Source organism: Vollenhovia emeryi, unplaced genomic scaffold (genome assembly GCF_000949405.1).
Source record: "Vollenhovia emeryi isolate VEMERY1.0 unplaced genomic scaffold, V.emery_V1.0 DF939221.1, whole genome shotgun sequence".
Lineage (NCBI taxonomy): Eukaryota > Metazoa > Arthropoda > Insecta > Hymenoptera > Formicidae > Vollenhovia > Vollenhovia emeryi.
The window spans coordinates 741,187-752,493 of NW_011967145.1; the positions used below are offsets into that span (position 1 = coordinate 741,187).

General features: G+C 46.5%; 4 protein-coding genes across 5 annotated transcripts in view; 1 reads left to right on the plus strand and 3 right to left on the minus strand.

The window, feature by feature from the left end:
* The window catches only part of LOC105560809 (cystathionine gamma-lyase), a 4,834-nt gene extending 2,245 nt beyond the window's left edge, over window positions 1-2,589 (plus strand). The window contains exons 2-6 of the mRNA XM_012010247.1: window positions 395-542; window positions 1,174-1,735; window positions 1,806-1,958; window positions 2,115-2,280; window positions 2,344-2,589. Coding sequence (XP_011865637.1) covers window positions 405-542; window positions 1,174-1,735; window positions 1,806-1,958; window positions 2,115-2,280; window positions 2,344-2,488 — 1,164 coding nt within the window. The 5' untranslated portion in view covers window positions 395-404 and the 3' untranslated portion in view covers window positions 2,489-2,589. The remainder of the gene's footprint in view (window positions 1-394; window positions 543-1,173; window positions 1,736-1,805; window positions 1,959-2,114; window positions 2,281-2,343) is intronic.
* A 35-nt stretch (window positions 2,590-2,624) lies between these two features.
* Window positions 2,625-5,407, minus strand: LOC105560810 (solute carrier family 35 member E2-like). Its single transcript, XM_012010249.1, has 5 exons — window positions 4,571-5,407; window positions 4,021-4,272; window positions 3,728-3,914; window positions 3,444-3,647; window positions 2,625-3,357 (listed from the first exon to the last, which is right to left on the minus strand). The coding sequence occupies exons 1-5, from the start codon at window positions 4,842-4,844 to the stop codon at window positions 3,165-3,167; spliced, it is 1,110 nt and encodes a 369-aa protein (XP_011865639.1). The 5' UTR covers window positions 4,845-5,407; the 3' UTR covers window positions 2,625-3,164.
* A 341-nt stretch (window positions 5,408-5,748) lies between these two features.
* LOC105560811 (prenylcysteine oxidase-like) lies at window positions 5,749-8,877 on the minus strand. 2 transcript variants are annotated; one of them, XM_012010251.1, is made up of 8 exons: window positions 8,757-8,877; window positions 8,456-8,634; window positions 8,172-8,378; window positions 7,928-8,069; window positions 6,974-7,277; window positions 6,774-6,900; window positions 6,314-6,687; window positions 5,749-6,227 (listed from the first exon to the last, which is right to left on the minus strand). In XM_012010251.1, the coding sequence occupies exons 2-8, from the start codon at window positions 8,541-8,543 to the stop codon at window positions 5,964-5,966; spliced, it is 1,506 nt and encodes a 501-aa protein (XP_011865641.1). In that variant the 5' UTR covers window positions 8,544-8,634; window positions 8,757-8,877; the 3' UTR covers window positions 5,749-5,963. The 2 variants fall into 2 exon arrangements, with proteins under 2 accessions (XP_011865641.1, XP_011865640.1); XM_012010250.1 differs by lacking the exon at window positions 8,757-8,877 and having other exon boundaries at window positions 8,456-8,750.
* Window positions 8,878-9,377: 500 nt separating this feature from the next.
* LOC105560812 (DNA-directed RNA polymerase II subunit RPB9) lies at window positions 9,378-10,743 on the minus strand. Its single transcript, XM_012010252.1, has 3 exons — window positions 10,442-10,743; window positions 10,268-10,341; window positions 9,378-9,694 (listed from the first exon to the last, which is right to left on the minus strand). The coding sequence occupies exons 1-3, from the start codon at window positions 10,568-10,570 to the stop codon at window positions 9,505-9,507; spliced, it is 393 nt and encodes a 130-aa protein (XP_011865642.1). The 5' UTR covers window positions 10,571-10,743; the 3' UTR covers window positions 9,378-9,504.
* Between the last annotated feature and the right edge of the window lie 564 nt (window positions 10,744-11,307).

An 11,307-nucleotide genomic window follows, 5' to 3' on the forward strand; every position in this document is an offset into this window, starting at 1 on the left:
TATGGAAGCAATGTGCAAATTTCTAATTTGCCTACTTTAATGATGAGGAAGAAATGTGCAAATTTCCAATTTGCACACTTTCAAGAAACATTGAAGAAAAATAGAGCTCATAAAGCTTCCTCCATGAGGAAGCCATGTGCAAATTTCTAATTTTTAAATATTATAGTAATCATATTTATAATTCTGCGATATAACGCGTATGGTATTTCACACATAATTGATAAAACGATAACGAACAGTATAACAAATTAATAACAAATTATATCTTTAATCAATACTCTGTAATAATAATAATATGATTTATCGTTTCCCCTCGGGGATTACAAGGCGTTTTTGAAGGACCGTCCCCAAACCTTATACATTACTCGGTAATAATATTGCAAGTTTTTACTAGGGCAGATAAAATGACCTCGACGGGGAAAGGTTTCGCAACAACAGCAATCCATACTGCGCAAGAACCTGAGCAATGGAGCCATCGTGCGGTTGTACCACCTTTGGTGATGTCCACCACTTTCAAGCAAGATGGTCCAGCACAGCATCTCGTAAGTACTAAACAACATGACTCATCAGAACCCACTCAGCTCTTAGCAACTGCCTCCTCTCACTCAATCAATTAATGCCAATTGTTGCTGGTAGAAGCTGCAGTAAATTCCCGTCGCTGCTAATGAAGTTATACATAAGTTGCTAAAAAATTAAATCATATTGTTTCTTCATAAATTAACTTATTATGTTCTACTGAAAAATTGAATGTAAAAGGGAAAAGAAATGACTTGGTGGCAAGCTGCCGCCTACAAGTGTTTCCAAGTGTTTCTTTCCTCTTTCTATCTTTACTGAAAGATAAGAGAATACTTCGAAACATTTGAGGCGACAGCGGACAGATACAAGTCAAATATCTTATTTTCGAAATAAACGTATTTAAGTATATTGAAGCATAAAAACATTTGAATAAGCGTAGTCTGTTTCCATGTCTTTATCAACTCGAGGTCGAATACAAATATACAGTTCAAATGTCACAAAACAATCTGCGACTCGTCTGTTTATCAAACCTTTAATTATGTAGAATTTCTTGCAAAGAACGCGTGAAAGTTTTAACTCTTTCGGATATCATTAAAAAATACTTGAAAGTTAAACACACAGAAGATTGTATAAATGTTTCAATTCTCATTGTTTCAGGGGTATGAGTACGGCAGGAGCGGTAATCCTTCGCGCAACGTATTGGAAAAATGCCTGGCTGCTCTAGAAAACGGCAAGCATGGCCTATGTTTCGCGAGTGGATTAGGTGCTACAACTGCCATTACAGCATTGTTAAAGACGGGAGATCATCTTCTTCTCGGAGATGATCTCTATGGTGGAACTAATCGTTACGTCCAGAAATGTTTGAGCCAACAGGGCATAAAGTATACCTTCACCGACATGACTGAAACACAAAACGTTATAGACAACATACAGCCCGATACAAAGATGATTTGGCTGGAAACGCCGACAAATCCGCTGATGAAGCTCATAGATATCAAAGCCGTCGCCAACAGCTTAACCACAAAATCTCGTCCGGACATTATATTAGTAGTCGACAATACTTTTCTCACTTGCTACTATCAAAAGCCTCTTGATCTTGGTGCAGACATTACCATGTACAGCCTCACGAAATACATGAACGGCCATTCTGATGTAATCATGGGCGCTGCGATCTGCAACCGGGACGATCTCGCAGAGAGGCTGCGGTTCATTCAAAATGGTAAATCCGCGAGAATTCTTCCGAGTCATGTATTTGTAGAGTTTATATAACATCTTCTCTTTGGTTACAGCCATGGGTATTGTGCCTTCTCCATTTGACTGCACCCTGGTCAATCGTAGCTTAAAAACTCTCGAACTCAGGATGCAGAAACACATGAAGAACTGTTTGGCCGTCGCAAAGTTTCTCGAGTCTCATCCACGCGTCGAGCGAGTGTTCCATCCATGTACATACGTAGCGTATTTGTACCATTTATCTTCCTTATCTTGCGATACTTCCTTATCTTTGCTCTTAAAATAGAAGTATATATATCATAATTAACACGTTTCAATAATCAATGCAGTGATAAAACATTCATACAATAAAATACGTGCTGTTACAGATCTACCGTCGCATAAACAGCATCAGCTAGCGCTGAAGCAAACATCAGGGCACAGCGGCATGGTCTCTTTCTACCTGAAAGGTGATACAAAGCGCTTTTTGAAAGCACTCGAAGTGTTTACGTTGGCGGAATCTCTCGGCGGTTACGAGTCGCTGGCTGAGTTGCCGTAAGTATTCGAAATACATGTATTTAAAACTACATTTCTAACGCGTTTTTCCCTCTTCATTAGAAGCGTCATGACGCACGCGTCCGTGCCGGAAGATGAGCGAGCAAAATTGGGTATAACCGATCAGTTAGTTCGGCTCTCAGTTGGCCTTGAAACAGAACAAGATCTCATAGCCGATATCAAACAAGCATTGGAAGCTTGTCAATGAATTAATCGGCGTAATTAAACCGCCATTAAAGTAACGCAGCAGCATGTATTCGAATTTCTACTAATTGTATTATATAATAAATAATACCAGATTTCTACACTATCCCAGTGACCCTCGTAGTGCATTGCCTGCGGTATCAGTATGTAAAGAAATTTTATTTTTATAAAACTCTTTTATACATTACACAGAGCCCTCACATTTACATTAGGAACACTTGTATAATACAGCAATAGCGAGATACTCTTTGACACGTGTGATCACTCGTCCCGATTTCTTTTGGTTTGTCGTATCTGCCAGCCGTTTCTCAACGTGCAAACAGACTGTCCAGTTCAGAAACCATATAAATTACACGCCGGCAATTTACACAGCAACGTCGTAATGTTGTCGTTAATATCGCGGATTGCGAATAAAAAAGAAGACCCAATTGTTCTCGTCAGCCTTTGAATATTCACTGGCGATCACAAGATTCGACAAAACACCATTTTTATTATTAATTGTACTTCGGCTTGACTCTACATGTACCGTCTTGCGTCCCGCCGAACACAATACCGCCGTATAAAAACTGGATGCTGCTTGTACCACCGCTGTAATACGCAACATGTCTGGTGCCAGTGACACACGTTTCTTCTGCCGCAACGCGCGAATCCTCGCAGACCGAAAAAAAAAAGAAATTGTCCTATTGCAGATTGATCTTCGACGAGTGTCGCAGCTTTATCCTATTCTTCCTGTCGTATTCCTGCGCCCACTTGTACAGCAACACTCCCACGATGACGGAGGAAGTGCCGAGCCACGATAACGCCGTCACGGGATTGTTGAACAGCAGAACGGACAGCCATATTAGGAAGGCTCTCTTCGCGGTATTGGCGACACTACAATATTTCGTTTGCGCTTTAGAACCGGGCGGAAAGTGCGGCTCGATTGCACGCACGCGGGGGGGGGGGGGGCGATTGCGTACCTATGCGTCACGGGACTGATGTAGTCCATAAGTACGTAAGCGGTAATACTTTGAAAGTGAAAGAATACCCCGTTGAGTAGGAATGCCGCGAATAATTTAAAGCTCATGGAATGCTCCAGGGTGGGTAGGTCGACCAGCAGTATCGACACCGGTATTTGTACCACAATTGACGCCAGACTGGTGTAAAATTGCAATTCCGCTGGTCTGCAAAAGTAGCGGGGCACTTGTCACCTCCCATTTTTTTTACAGTTAACCGTCTCGCGCGCTCGCGCGACGCCACTCACGTGTACTTGAAGTTGTCGCCGCTGATGAGCATCTTCGAGTAAACGTTCTGCAAGCACTCGGTCACGTTCGTGGCCATGGCGGCGATGAATCCTCTAAGGTCGAAACTGATTTCCGTAATGGAGCACAGCGCCAATCCGCCCATTACAGGTATTAAAGATAGATTCACATACAGTCCTGTATGCTCCCCTGAAAACGCGATCGCCTGGTCACGAACAACCCGCGAATCGCTCCAGCCAGTTGGCGAAAGCCGAACCTTGGATTGCAAGCTGTGCGCGTACGCGCGAATACTCACCTAACAAATACTTGCTGATGAGGACGGTGAAGAGTGGCGCGCTACTCTTGATGGTCTCTGTGAAACTTACAGCTACATAATTTAACGATACTAGACCTAGGACCACCGTGGCGAACCTCGTGCAGCCCACCAGCGTCATGTGCTTGTAAAAACCCGGGGGTCTCATCAGTCTTGGGCTGGCTTTGTACATACCGCAGGGAAAGTACATCTGTATCAGTCCGCATATCGCGGTCATCAACATCTGGCAGGCACCTGCGATTCGAAACGCGAGCTCTCGTAGAGACGTACACAATGCAACGCTACGAAGCTACCGACGCCTCGGATATTCAAGTGTCTTAATTAGCCCGCGTTCGTTTTCTCCCACTGGGAGCATAAGCTATACTAGAACTCTATAGTTTACGCTACGTAAATCATAGATGTTTTAGGAGAGTTTATGCTCCCAGTGGGAGAAAACGAACCCTGGCTTAATGTCAATTGCGTGTCTTTAGTTCGCAAGGCGAGTTACCCGCCGTCTCGCGAGCCCGAGGCGCCGCGACGTTGGTCTGCTTACCCAGAATCGTGGGATCGCCCTCCATGTAGGACAGTATGTATTTGTTTAGAAACAGGGTGCAGCCGCTGAAGACGTACCACAGGGTGAGGAAGAGGAGGGCGCGGGGATTGAACAGGCCGCCCTTGGTGTCGCTCGTCAGGACGATCACGTCCTCCCGCTTCCTGGCGTGATCCGCGTGCTGCTTCGGCTGGGCGTCGTGGGGCGCGGGCGCCTCGTCGGCGTCCCCTGGACGCGCGATCTGCGGATAATTGATACGCACGGAGTAGTTCTCCATTCTCGCCGCCCCGTCACTCCGGTCCTCGCGCGAACGCGAGATATCACATCTTCCCCGCGGGCCCGGGCGAATCTCTCCTGTCCTCGGCGCTCAGGAGCGCGGCCAGGTTAGGTTAGGTGACGGTCACGCCGATCTCAGGCCGCGCCACGGCGCTCCGGCGGGGGCGACCGGCCGGACCGATCGCGCGCGACCGGTGCTCGCCCTTGTCCACGTTCTCGCGCGACAATCATCGCTTCATGGGTCTCCTGGTATTACATTCGCGAATGTCCACCCCTCTCGGGAAACATCATCATCTACGAGCATGTACATACACCATACGTTCGCCACGTACCACCGCGGGGTAGACAGTGCCGCCAGGCGGGACGTGGGACGTGAAACCGACGATTGATAAAACCCCTCGCCACTGCGTGGACGCCCGGGTGCCGGCTACACAGGCGTAGCTTATCGGTGTAGCATAACATATATTTTTATATGCAAGAATTTAGAATACATACAGATAAAACGTCTAATATTAGATTCAACGTTTATCTATACGTCTTATCTGTATGTATTCCATATTCTTGCATATAAAAATATGTTTTTTAAATCTCTTACGTCCATACATAAAGATACATTTTCTAATATTAACGTGTCAATATTTTAATCCTTATATATATTTTTTATACTTTACGATTCTCAGTTCGCTGACGATCTTAGTTTTTAAAAATTGCTCAGGTTTTGTATAATATATGTACATATACATACAATGTATGTATAATATATACGCACTCTCTGCAATAGCTTTAAAAATGAATATAGAAACTGTAAAAGAAATAAAATTTTGACACAACTAGACAACAATTTAAAGCAGAAAGTGCGCTATGCGTCACATGTTTTGGGAGTTAATCTTATTTAGCTACACACATTTTTTATTTGTTAATATATATTTATAATATAAATTCTATTGTGGAACACATAACGAGAGATACAAAACTCGCTGGGTAGATGTAGGCATATCACATTATTTCCATCTGCATAGTTTTTATCTATGCTATATTTCGTAACTTCTTTTATAGGTCTTTACAAAAATAATTTCATCTCCGAAAATATAAAACCTATAATAACGGCAAAATAATAGCGCTACAATTCTGCAAACGAACGTACTGTTCTAGTCGAATTGTGTGCAACGTTTTCACCCAACGTGGAAGCATACTTCTGTAGGAAATCATTGTACGCCAGGATAGCGACGTTTCTTCCAGCTATTGCACTCATTTCCATCGCACTTGCGGCCCACTCAATTGCATTGACGTGATACAGCGCGTCGTGCAGCTTAAAGTTATCAAGATTCATGCTGGTCGAATAATGGGGATATGCTTTCCAAGCAATTTGTTTGGTCTCGACAACCTTGATATAAAAAAGAAAATTATTACTAATTATATATCGAAGTGAGTTCTCTATCTCGTCCGAAACAATTGTAGCAAATTTCTTACGTTGTAAAAGATATCATGAAGAAGACTCGTCTCCATACGTTCTCTGCTGAAGAGCTTCCAAACTGGTCGATCTTTCTCGATAAAATTTGCCTGCTCGCTCTTAATTGAACCGTCAACAGAATCCTGTTCTCCGACCGAACTTATCTTTGTTTTGTTGGGATTGCAACTTAGAATGCTACTCAGAGCCGTGTCCAAGCCAAAGTACTTTAGATTCAGATCCCCTTTGATGAACGCTACGTGCGTCGTTTGGTAGCTTCCCGGAAACGCCAGTTTGTCCGGAAACTCGGCAAATTCTATTTGGAATTCTTGGTCCGTTGTAAGTGGCGCAGCGATAACTACGATGTCGTAAGTAGACGTCATTGGATCCGTGCTATCTGGAATACATATCATAATTTGCACATTGTCTTTCAACACATAACTGAAACATTTGTCAGACAGGTTTCACATTTGCCTATCGCACCTTCGTTAACATAGGTCACTTCGTACTGGCTCAAATTACGTGCGTTATCATTTAAGTGACGAATCTTTGTAACGCGACTCGGTATCACACTCACATTCTTATTTCTGTAAATAAGATGCTCCGGCACCTGGAATTTAAGCTTGCATTTTACACGTACTTTAGCTTCGGTAGCCTGGATAGATAATGGATTGGACGGTCACCTTCTTGTTTCCACCTTTAACAGACCATAACTCGCTGCCCGTCGCTAGACATATACAACCAACGAAACTCTGCATATCTGTGACTTCCTGACCGTAATTCACCACGGTAGCGGCTTGCACCAATTCGTCGATCAGCACCTTGGAGTAGCCCAGATTCGAGAGGTACTCTCTCATGGATATCCGCAATAACCTTGGAAAATCCTCGTTCATAGCCGACAGCAGCTCGGTGGCGCTAGCAAATGACTTCCCAGCATCCTGCAGATCATATATTTTCACGAATTCCTTTATCATGTTCTCTATACGCCTGCTCAAAGGAAACGCGTATGTTACAGTTTGGTCACCTCTTTTCGAGCCTTAGGTGACTCGTAATTTCAAGACGTTTGTGAAATATTCATGTATTATCAAGTCATATTCAGTTGTCACATTCGTATGTGTACATACGTGTTTTCTCTGCAAACGTTGCCTTCACGAACACAATTAAGCCCCGAGACACCCCTAGTAGCACAATATATTGGCGCAATATTGGGAAATGTGTAAATCTAATATTTTCAATATGGGTCCAATATTGTAAGATGAACGCCTCCTCTTATTTAGCCAAGATTAATGTGTCTACTTAGCAATATTAGTCTAATATTATATCAATATCAGATCAATATTAAACCAATAATCATACCATGTTGCTAAACATTGGCCAATGCATTTCCTATATAAATCTAATATTATGTAATTATTATTGTACAATATTAACATTTATTTCGTGACCGATGTTACATTGGGAGATATCGGCCATTGCATTTCCAATATAGCCAATATCGGACCAATGTTTAGCCAATGCACTGTGCTACTCGGGACACATTATTGCACGTTACTCGAGACACGGACTTAAAGAGTGAAGCATTTTCTTGAAATTACAAGTCAGAGCCTAAAGCCTTTCTGCTTTCACTGCACAAATACCAGTTAAGCTGAATGAGTTGAAAGCCGTATCTGCGAAGTAACTTTGATATCGTTACCAACCACCAATCACTCTCTATGAATACAAACTCACTGCCGTTCCATATGCCCACTTTGTCGTTGCTCGGGGTATTCTTTTCCAGACCTAAAAATCGGCGAAAGCTGGTCAGTGCCGTTCCTCGCATACGCGGCCAGTACAGTCGAGCTTATCGGTACAAAGAGAGAAAAAGTAGCAGTCGACACTCACCCAAGAGTTCAACGAATCTCTGCATATACATGTTCTTGGTGTGCAAGATCGAGCCGCCAGCCTCGACTTCAACTCCGCCGATATTCACGGTCGCCAGGCGTCCGCCGACGGTCCTCGCCTCGTACAAGTCGATTTTCATGGTCCCGTTGAACAGCTCGGTGAGGAAATGCGAGGCGGACCCGCCGCCAATGCCACCCCCTATTACGGCTGGAAATCAACGGGTCAAACCTGAGTGTCTTGTATAATTCTTAAACGGTGCGTCGAAACGAGACGTTGACTCTCACCGATACGCGGGACGGGCGCTTGTGAAACCGCCCCAGCCCGTTGGAGGGTTAAACCCCCGAGCACCAGTAACGCTACATGCCACCCCATGGTCCGCGCACGACGCTCGCTCAGGCACGAATATGCTCAACGGACGCGAACGATTTTTATATCCTTCTTCTCGTGTCCGTACGTTACATACCTAATCGTCACCTCTCGATTATAAAAAATTGATAGAAGTCGTATATTTTTACATTTAGTTCGTTTTATCTTATCCACATGTGCGTGCAGCACAGGTACATACATATATACATACATACATACATATATATAATACGGCGTGATCACGTGACGCGCAGGGAGCTACCCGCGGTACTGCCCAGGTCGTGTGTAGCGGCTGAATTCAGTATGGCTGTGCATGGCCCAGATAAACAGCTGGGAGAGGGTCCCGGGGCGTTTACGGGCTGCGCCGTGCATTCCTCCCTAGTCAGTGAACTCGGCCTCGTACCCCGCACGGGACGACGGGACGAGCGGCGGGATAGAGATCCGACACGCGGACACCCGGTACCCTCGGGCGAGGGCCCACCCTGTCGCGGGGTCCCGCGATGACAGCCGAGAGCTGCCCTCGAGGGCACGCGAGGCCACGATAAGAGCGCGGCTCCTCTCCTCCCACCCCCCTCGCCCTCCCCGCGCCGCGAAAAGATGTGTCGCGATTGCACGACGTAGCCCGTAGAACGCCGGAGGCTGGCAGGAAGCCACGACTCGCAAAAGGGGGACGGTCCCCCGGTACGTAAGGCCGACCGCGCGTTTCTCAGCGGCCGGAGGGATAAATGCTCAGCAAGAGAATAGAGATCGCGAGCCGAGATTGCGTTGAGTCTTACGGTAATTCACTACCCCTTGTGCACGAACGTTTTCTCTCTCTCTCTCTCTCTTTCTAACTCTATCTCTCTTTTGTTACAATTTTTATTCGTGTTACACAGACATTACAAAATGCATCCCCCTCACACGCACACGACTCTGTACAGTTTACAAGGAATAAGCTAACAAACGAAGGCGAAGGTGCGTCGCCGCCTCACTCCGTCCACCTGTGGGTGCAGTGCTGATTCGTACACACGTAATACAATCTCATCTCCTCCTCGGCCCGTCTAGTTTGCGCCTGGAAAAATACGGCTTCTCTGTGATTGCACTTCGGGCATGGATGTTCCTCGGTTCTCGGCAGCGTAGGGTCGGATATCACGTCGGCGACGATGTGCGTTAGTTCGCTGGAAGCAGAGACGCGCGGATCAGACGCACGGCCTTCACTCGGCACTAGCGGCGAGTTACGAGCTCGAGCTTCGCGACGAGCCCTAGGGCTCGCCCAAGCTGTATCATTTTGTATAACAGGGACACTCGTGCACAAAATGATACGCTCCTCCCCCTCCTTTCCCCGCATACATCACACACGCAGCGAACTCGGTTGCTTGCACTAGTGCACACTGAATGCCCACTCAAGCCTGTCTATAGTCCATTTCTTACATTCGACCTTGCGTCAAGCCTAGATCTACAATGCGCCCTTTGCGATTAGAAACGTTCTACTTCGTGTGAGCAAATCGACACGCTTGAAAACCTCGTCGACAACGTACAATCGTATACGACGTACCGACTTGCCGTTTAAACGCGTTGATCAGCTGCGAAGTGAACCGTTTCTAGACGCGAAGAGAGAGCGCGCGAGCCTCCGTACACAATGCGCGCCAGCAACCGATTTCGCTGTTGGCGCGAATCCCCCTTGACGTTTGACGACGTCCCCGTGCACAGACATTAATCGACTCCCCGAGCCACTTTTGCTTTCAACTCACTCTATCTCGTGCATGATCTTGTTCACGTAGATGCAGTTGCTGTCCGCCAGTTGCTTGAAGTCACAGTTTCTGCACTGAAACAGCCAGACCACCCGCAATTACAATTCCTCCTCGCGCGACCGAGAGGTACGAGCCTCCCCTTCGTTTCCGTTCACCCGCCGCCCCCGTACTCACCGCGTACATGAGCACCTTGTTCTCCTTATCCTCCTTCGGGTACAACATGTTGTTGCACTCCTGGCAGAACCGGATGCCCACGAATCCCGGGCCGTCGTCGTGTGTGTCGTATCCCGTTATCTTGGACATGATCGCCCGCCAAGTGGATCGATTCCCGGTCCCGCGTTGTCCGAAAATTACTCGCCGATAATCGCCGGTGGTCCCGAGCGTCGTCGATCGCGACGCAGGAGCAGTGGCGACACAACAATGTCAACAATAACAACGCGGCGCGTGGCGGCGCCGGGGGTCGACCGGCGCGCCACCTGTCGGCGCGCTCGGGAAAACCGAAGGCCGCGCTTCGCGCGGCGCGGAGACCTGCCTTGCCCGCGGATGCGCTGTGCCGCCAGCAGGTTCCTCGCAAAAAGAAAATGTGAAATTCGCCAGCGGCTCCGAGGATTTCGAGATTGTCGCGAAATTACTGGCGAGAGACGCGCGAGAGACTCGCGGAATCGAATTGACTGCAATTTGAAATCCTTTCGGCTCCGATTCGCGAGGAGAACTTTCCCTTTCTCATTGGCCGTTTATGGTTTCACGTTCCTGGGAAATTGGAATGAATGAAATCTTGAATCCCCGTCTGCGTAAAATCGAACGAGTAGAAACGGCTTGTTGAACAGTGACTGTCGGCGTTGTTTAACCGCTGTGTGCTTGACCAATACGGACTCGAGCATGCGCAATAAATTGTCTCTTAAGGCCTGTGTCCACGATACTAGGACTTGGTCCAAGTTCTAGTTCCGAGAAATGCGTAGCCAATCACCTTGCAGCTTTTATGGAATAGCTGCAGGTTGATTGGCTATACATTTCTCGAAACTAGAACTTGGACCAAGTCC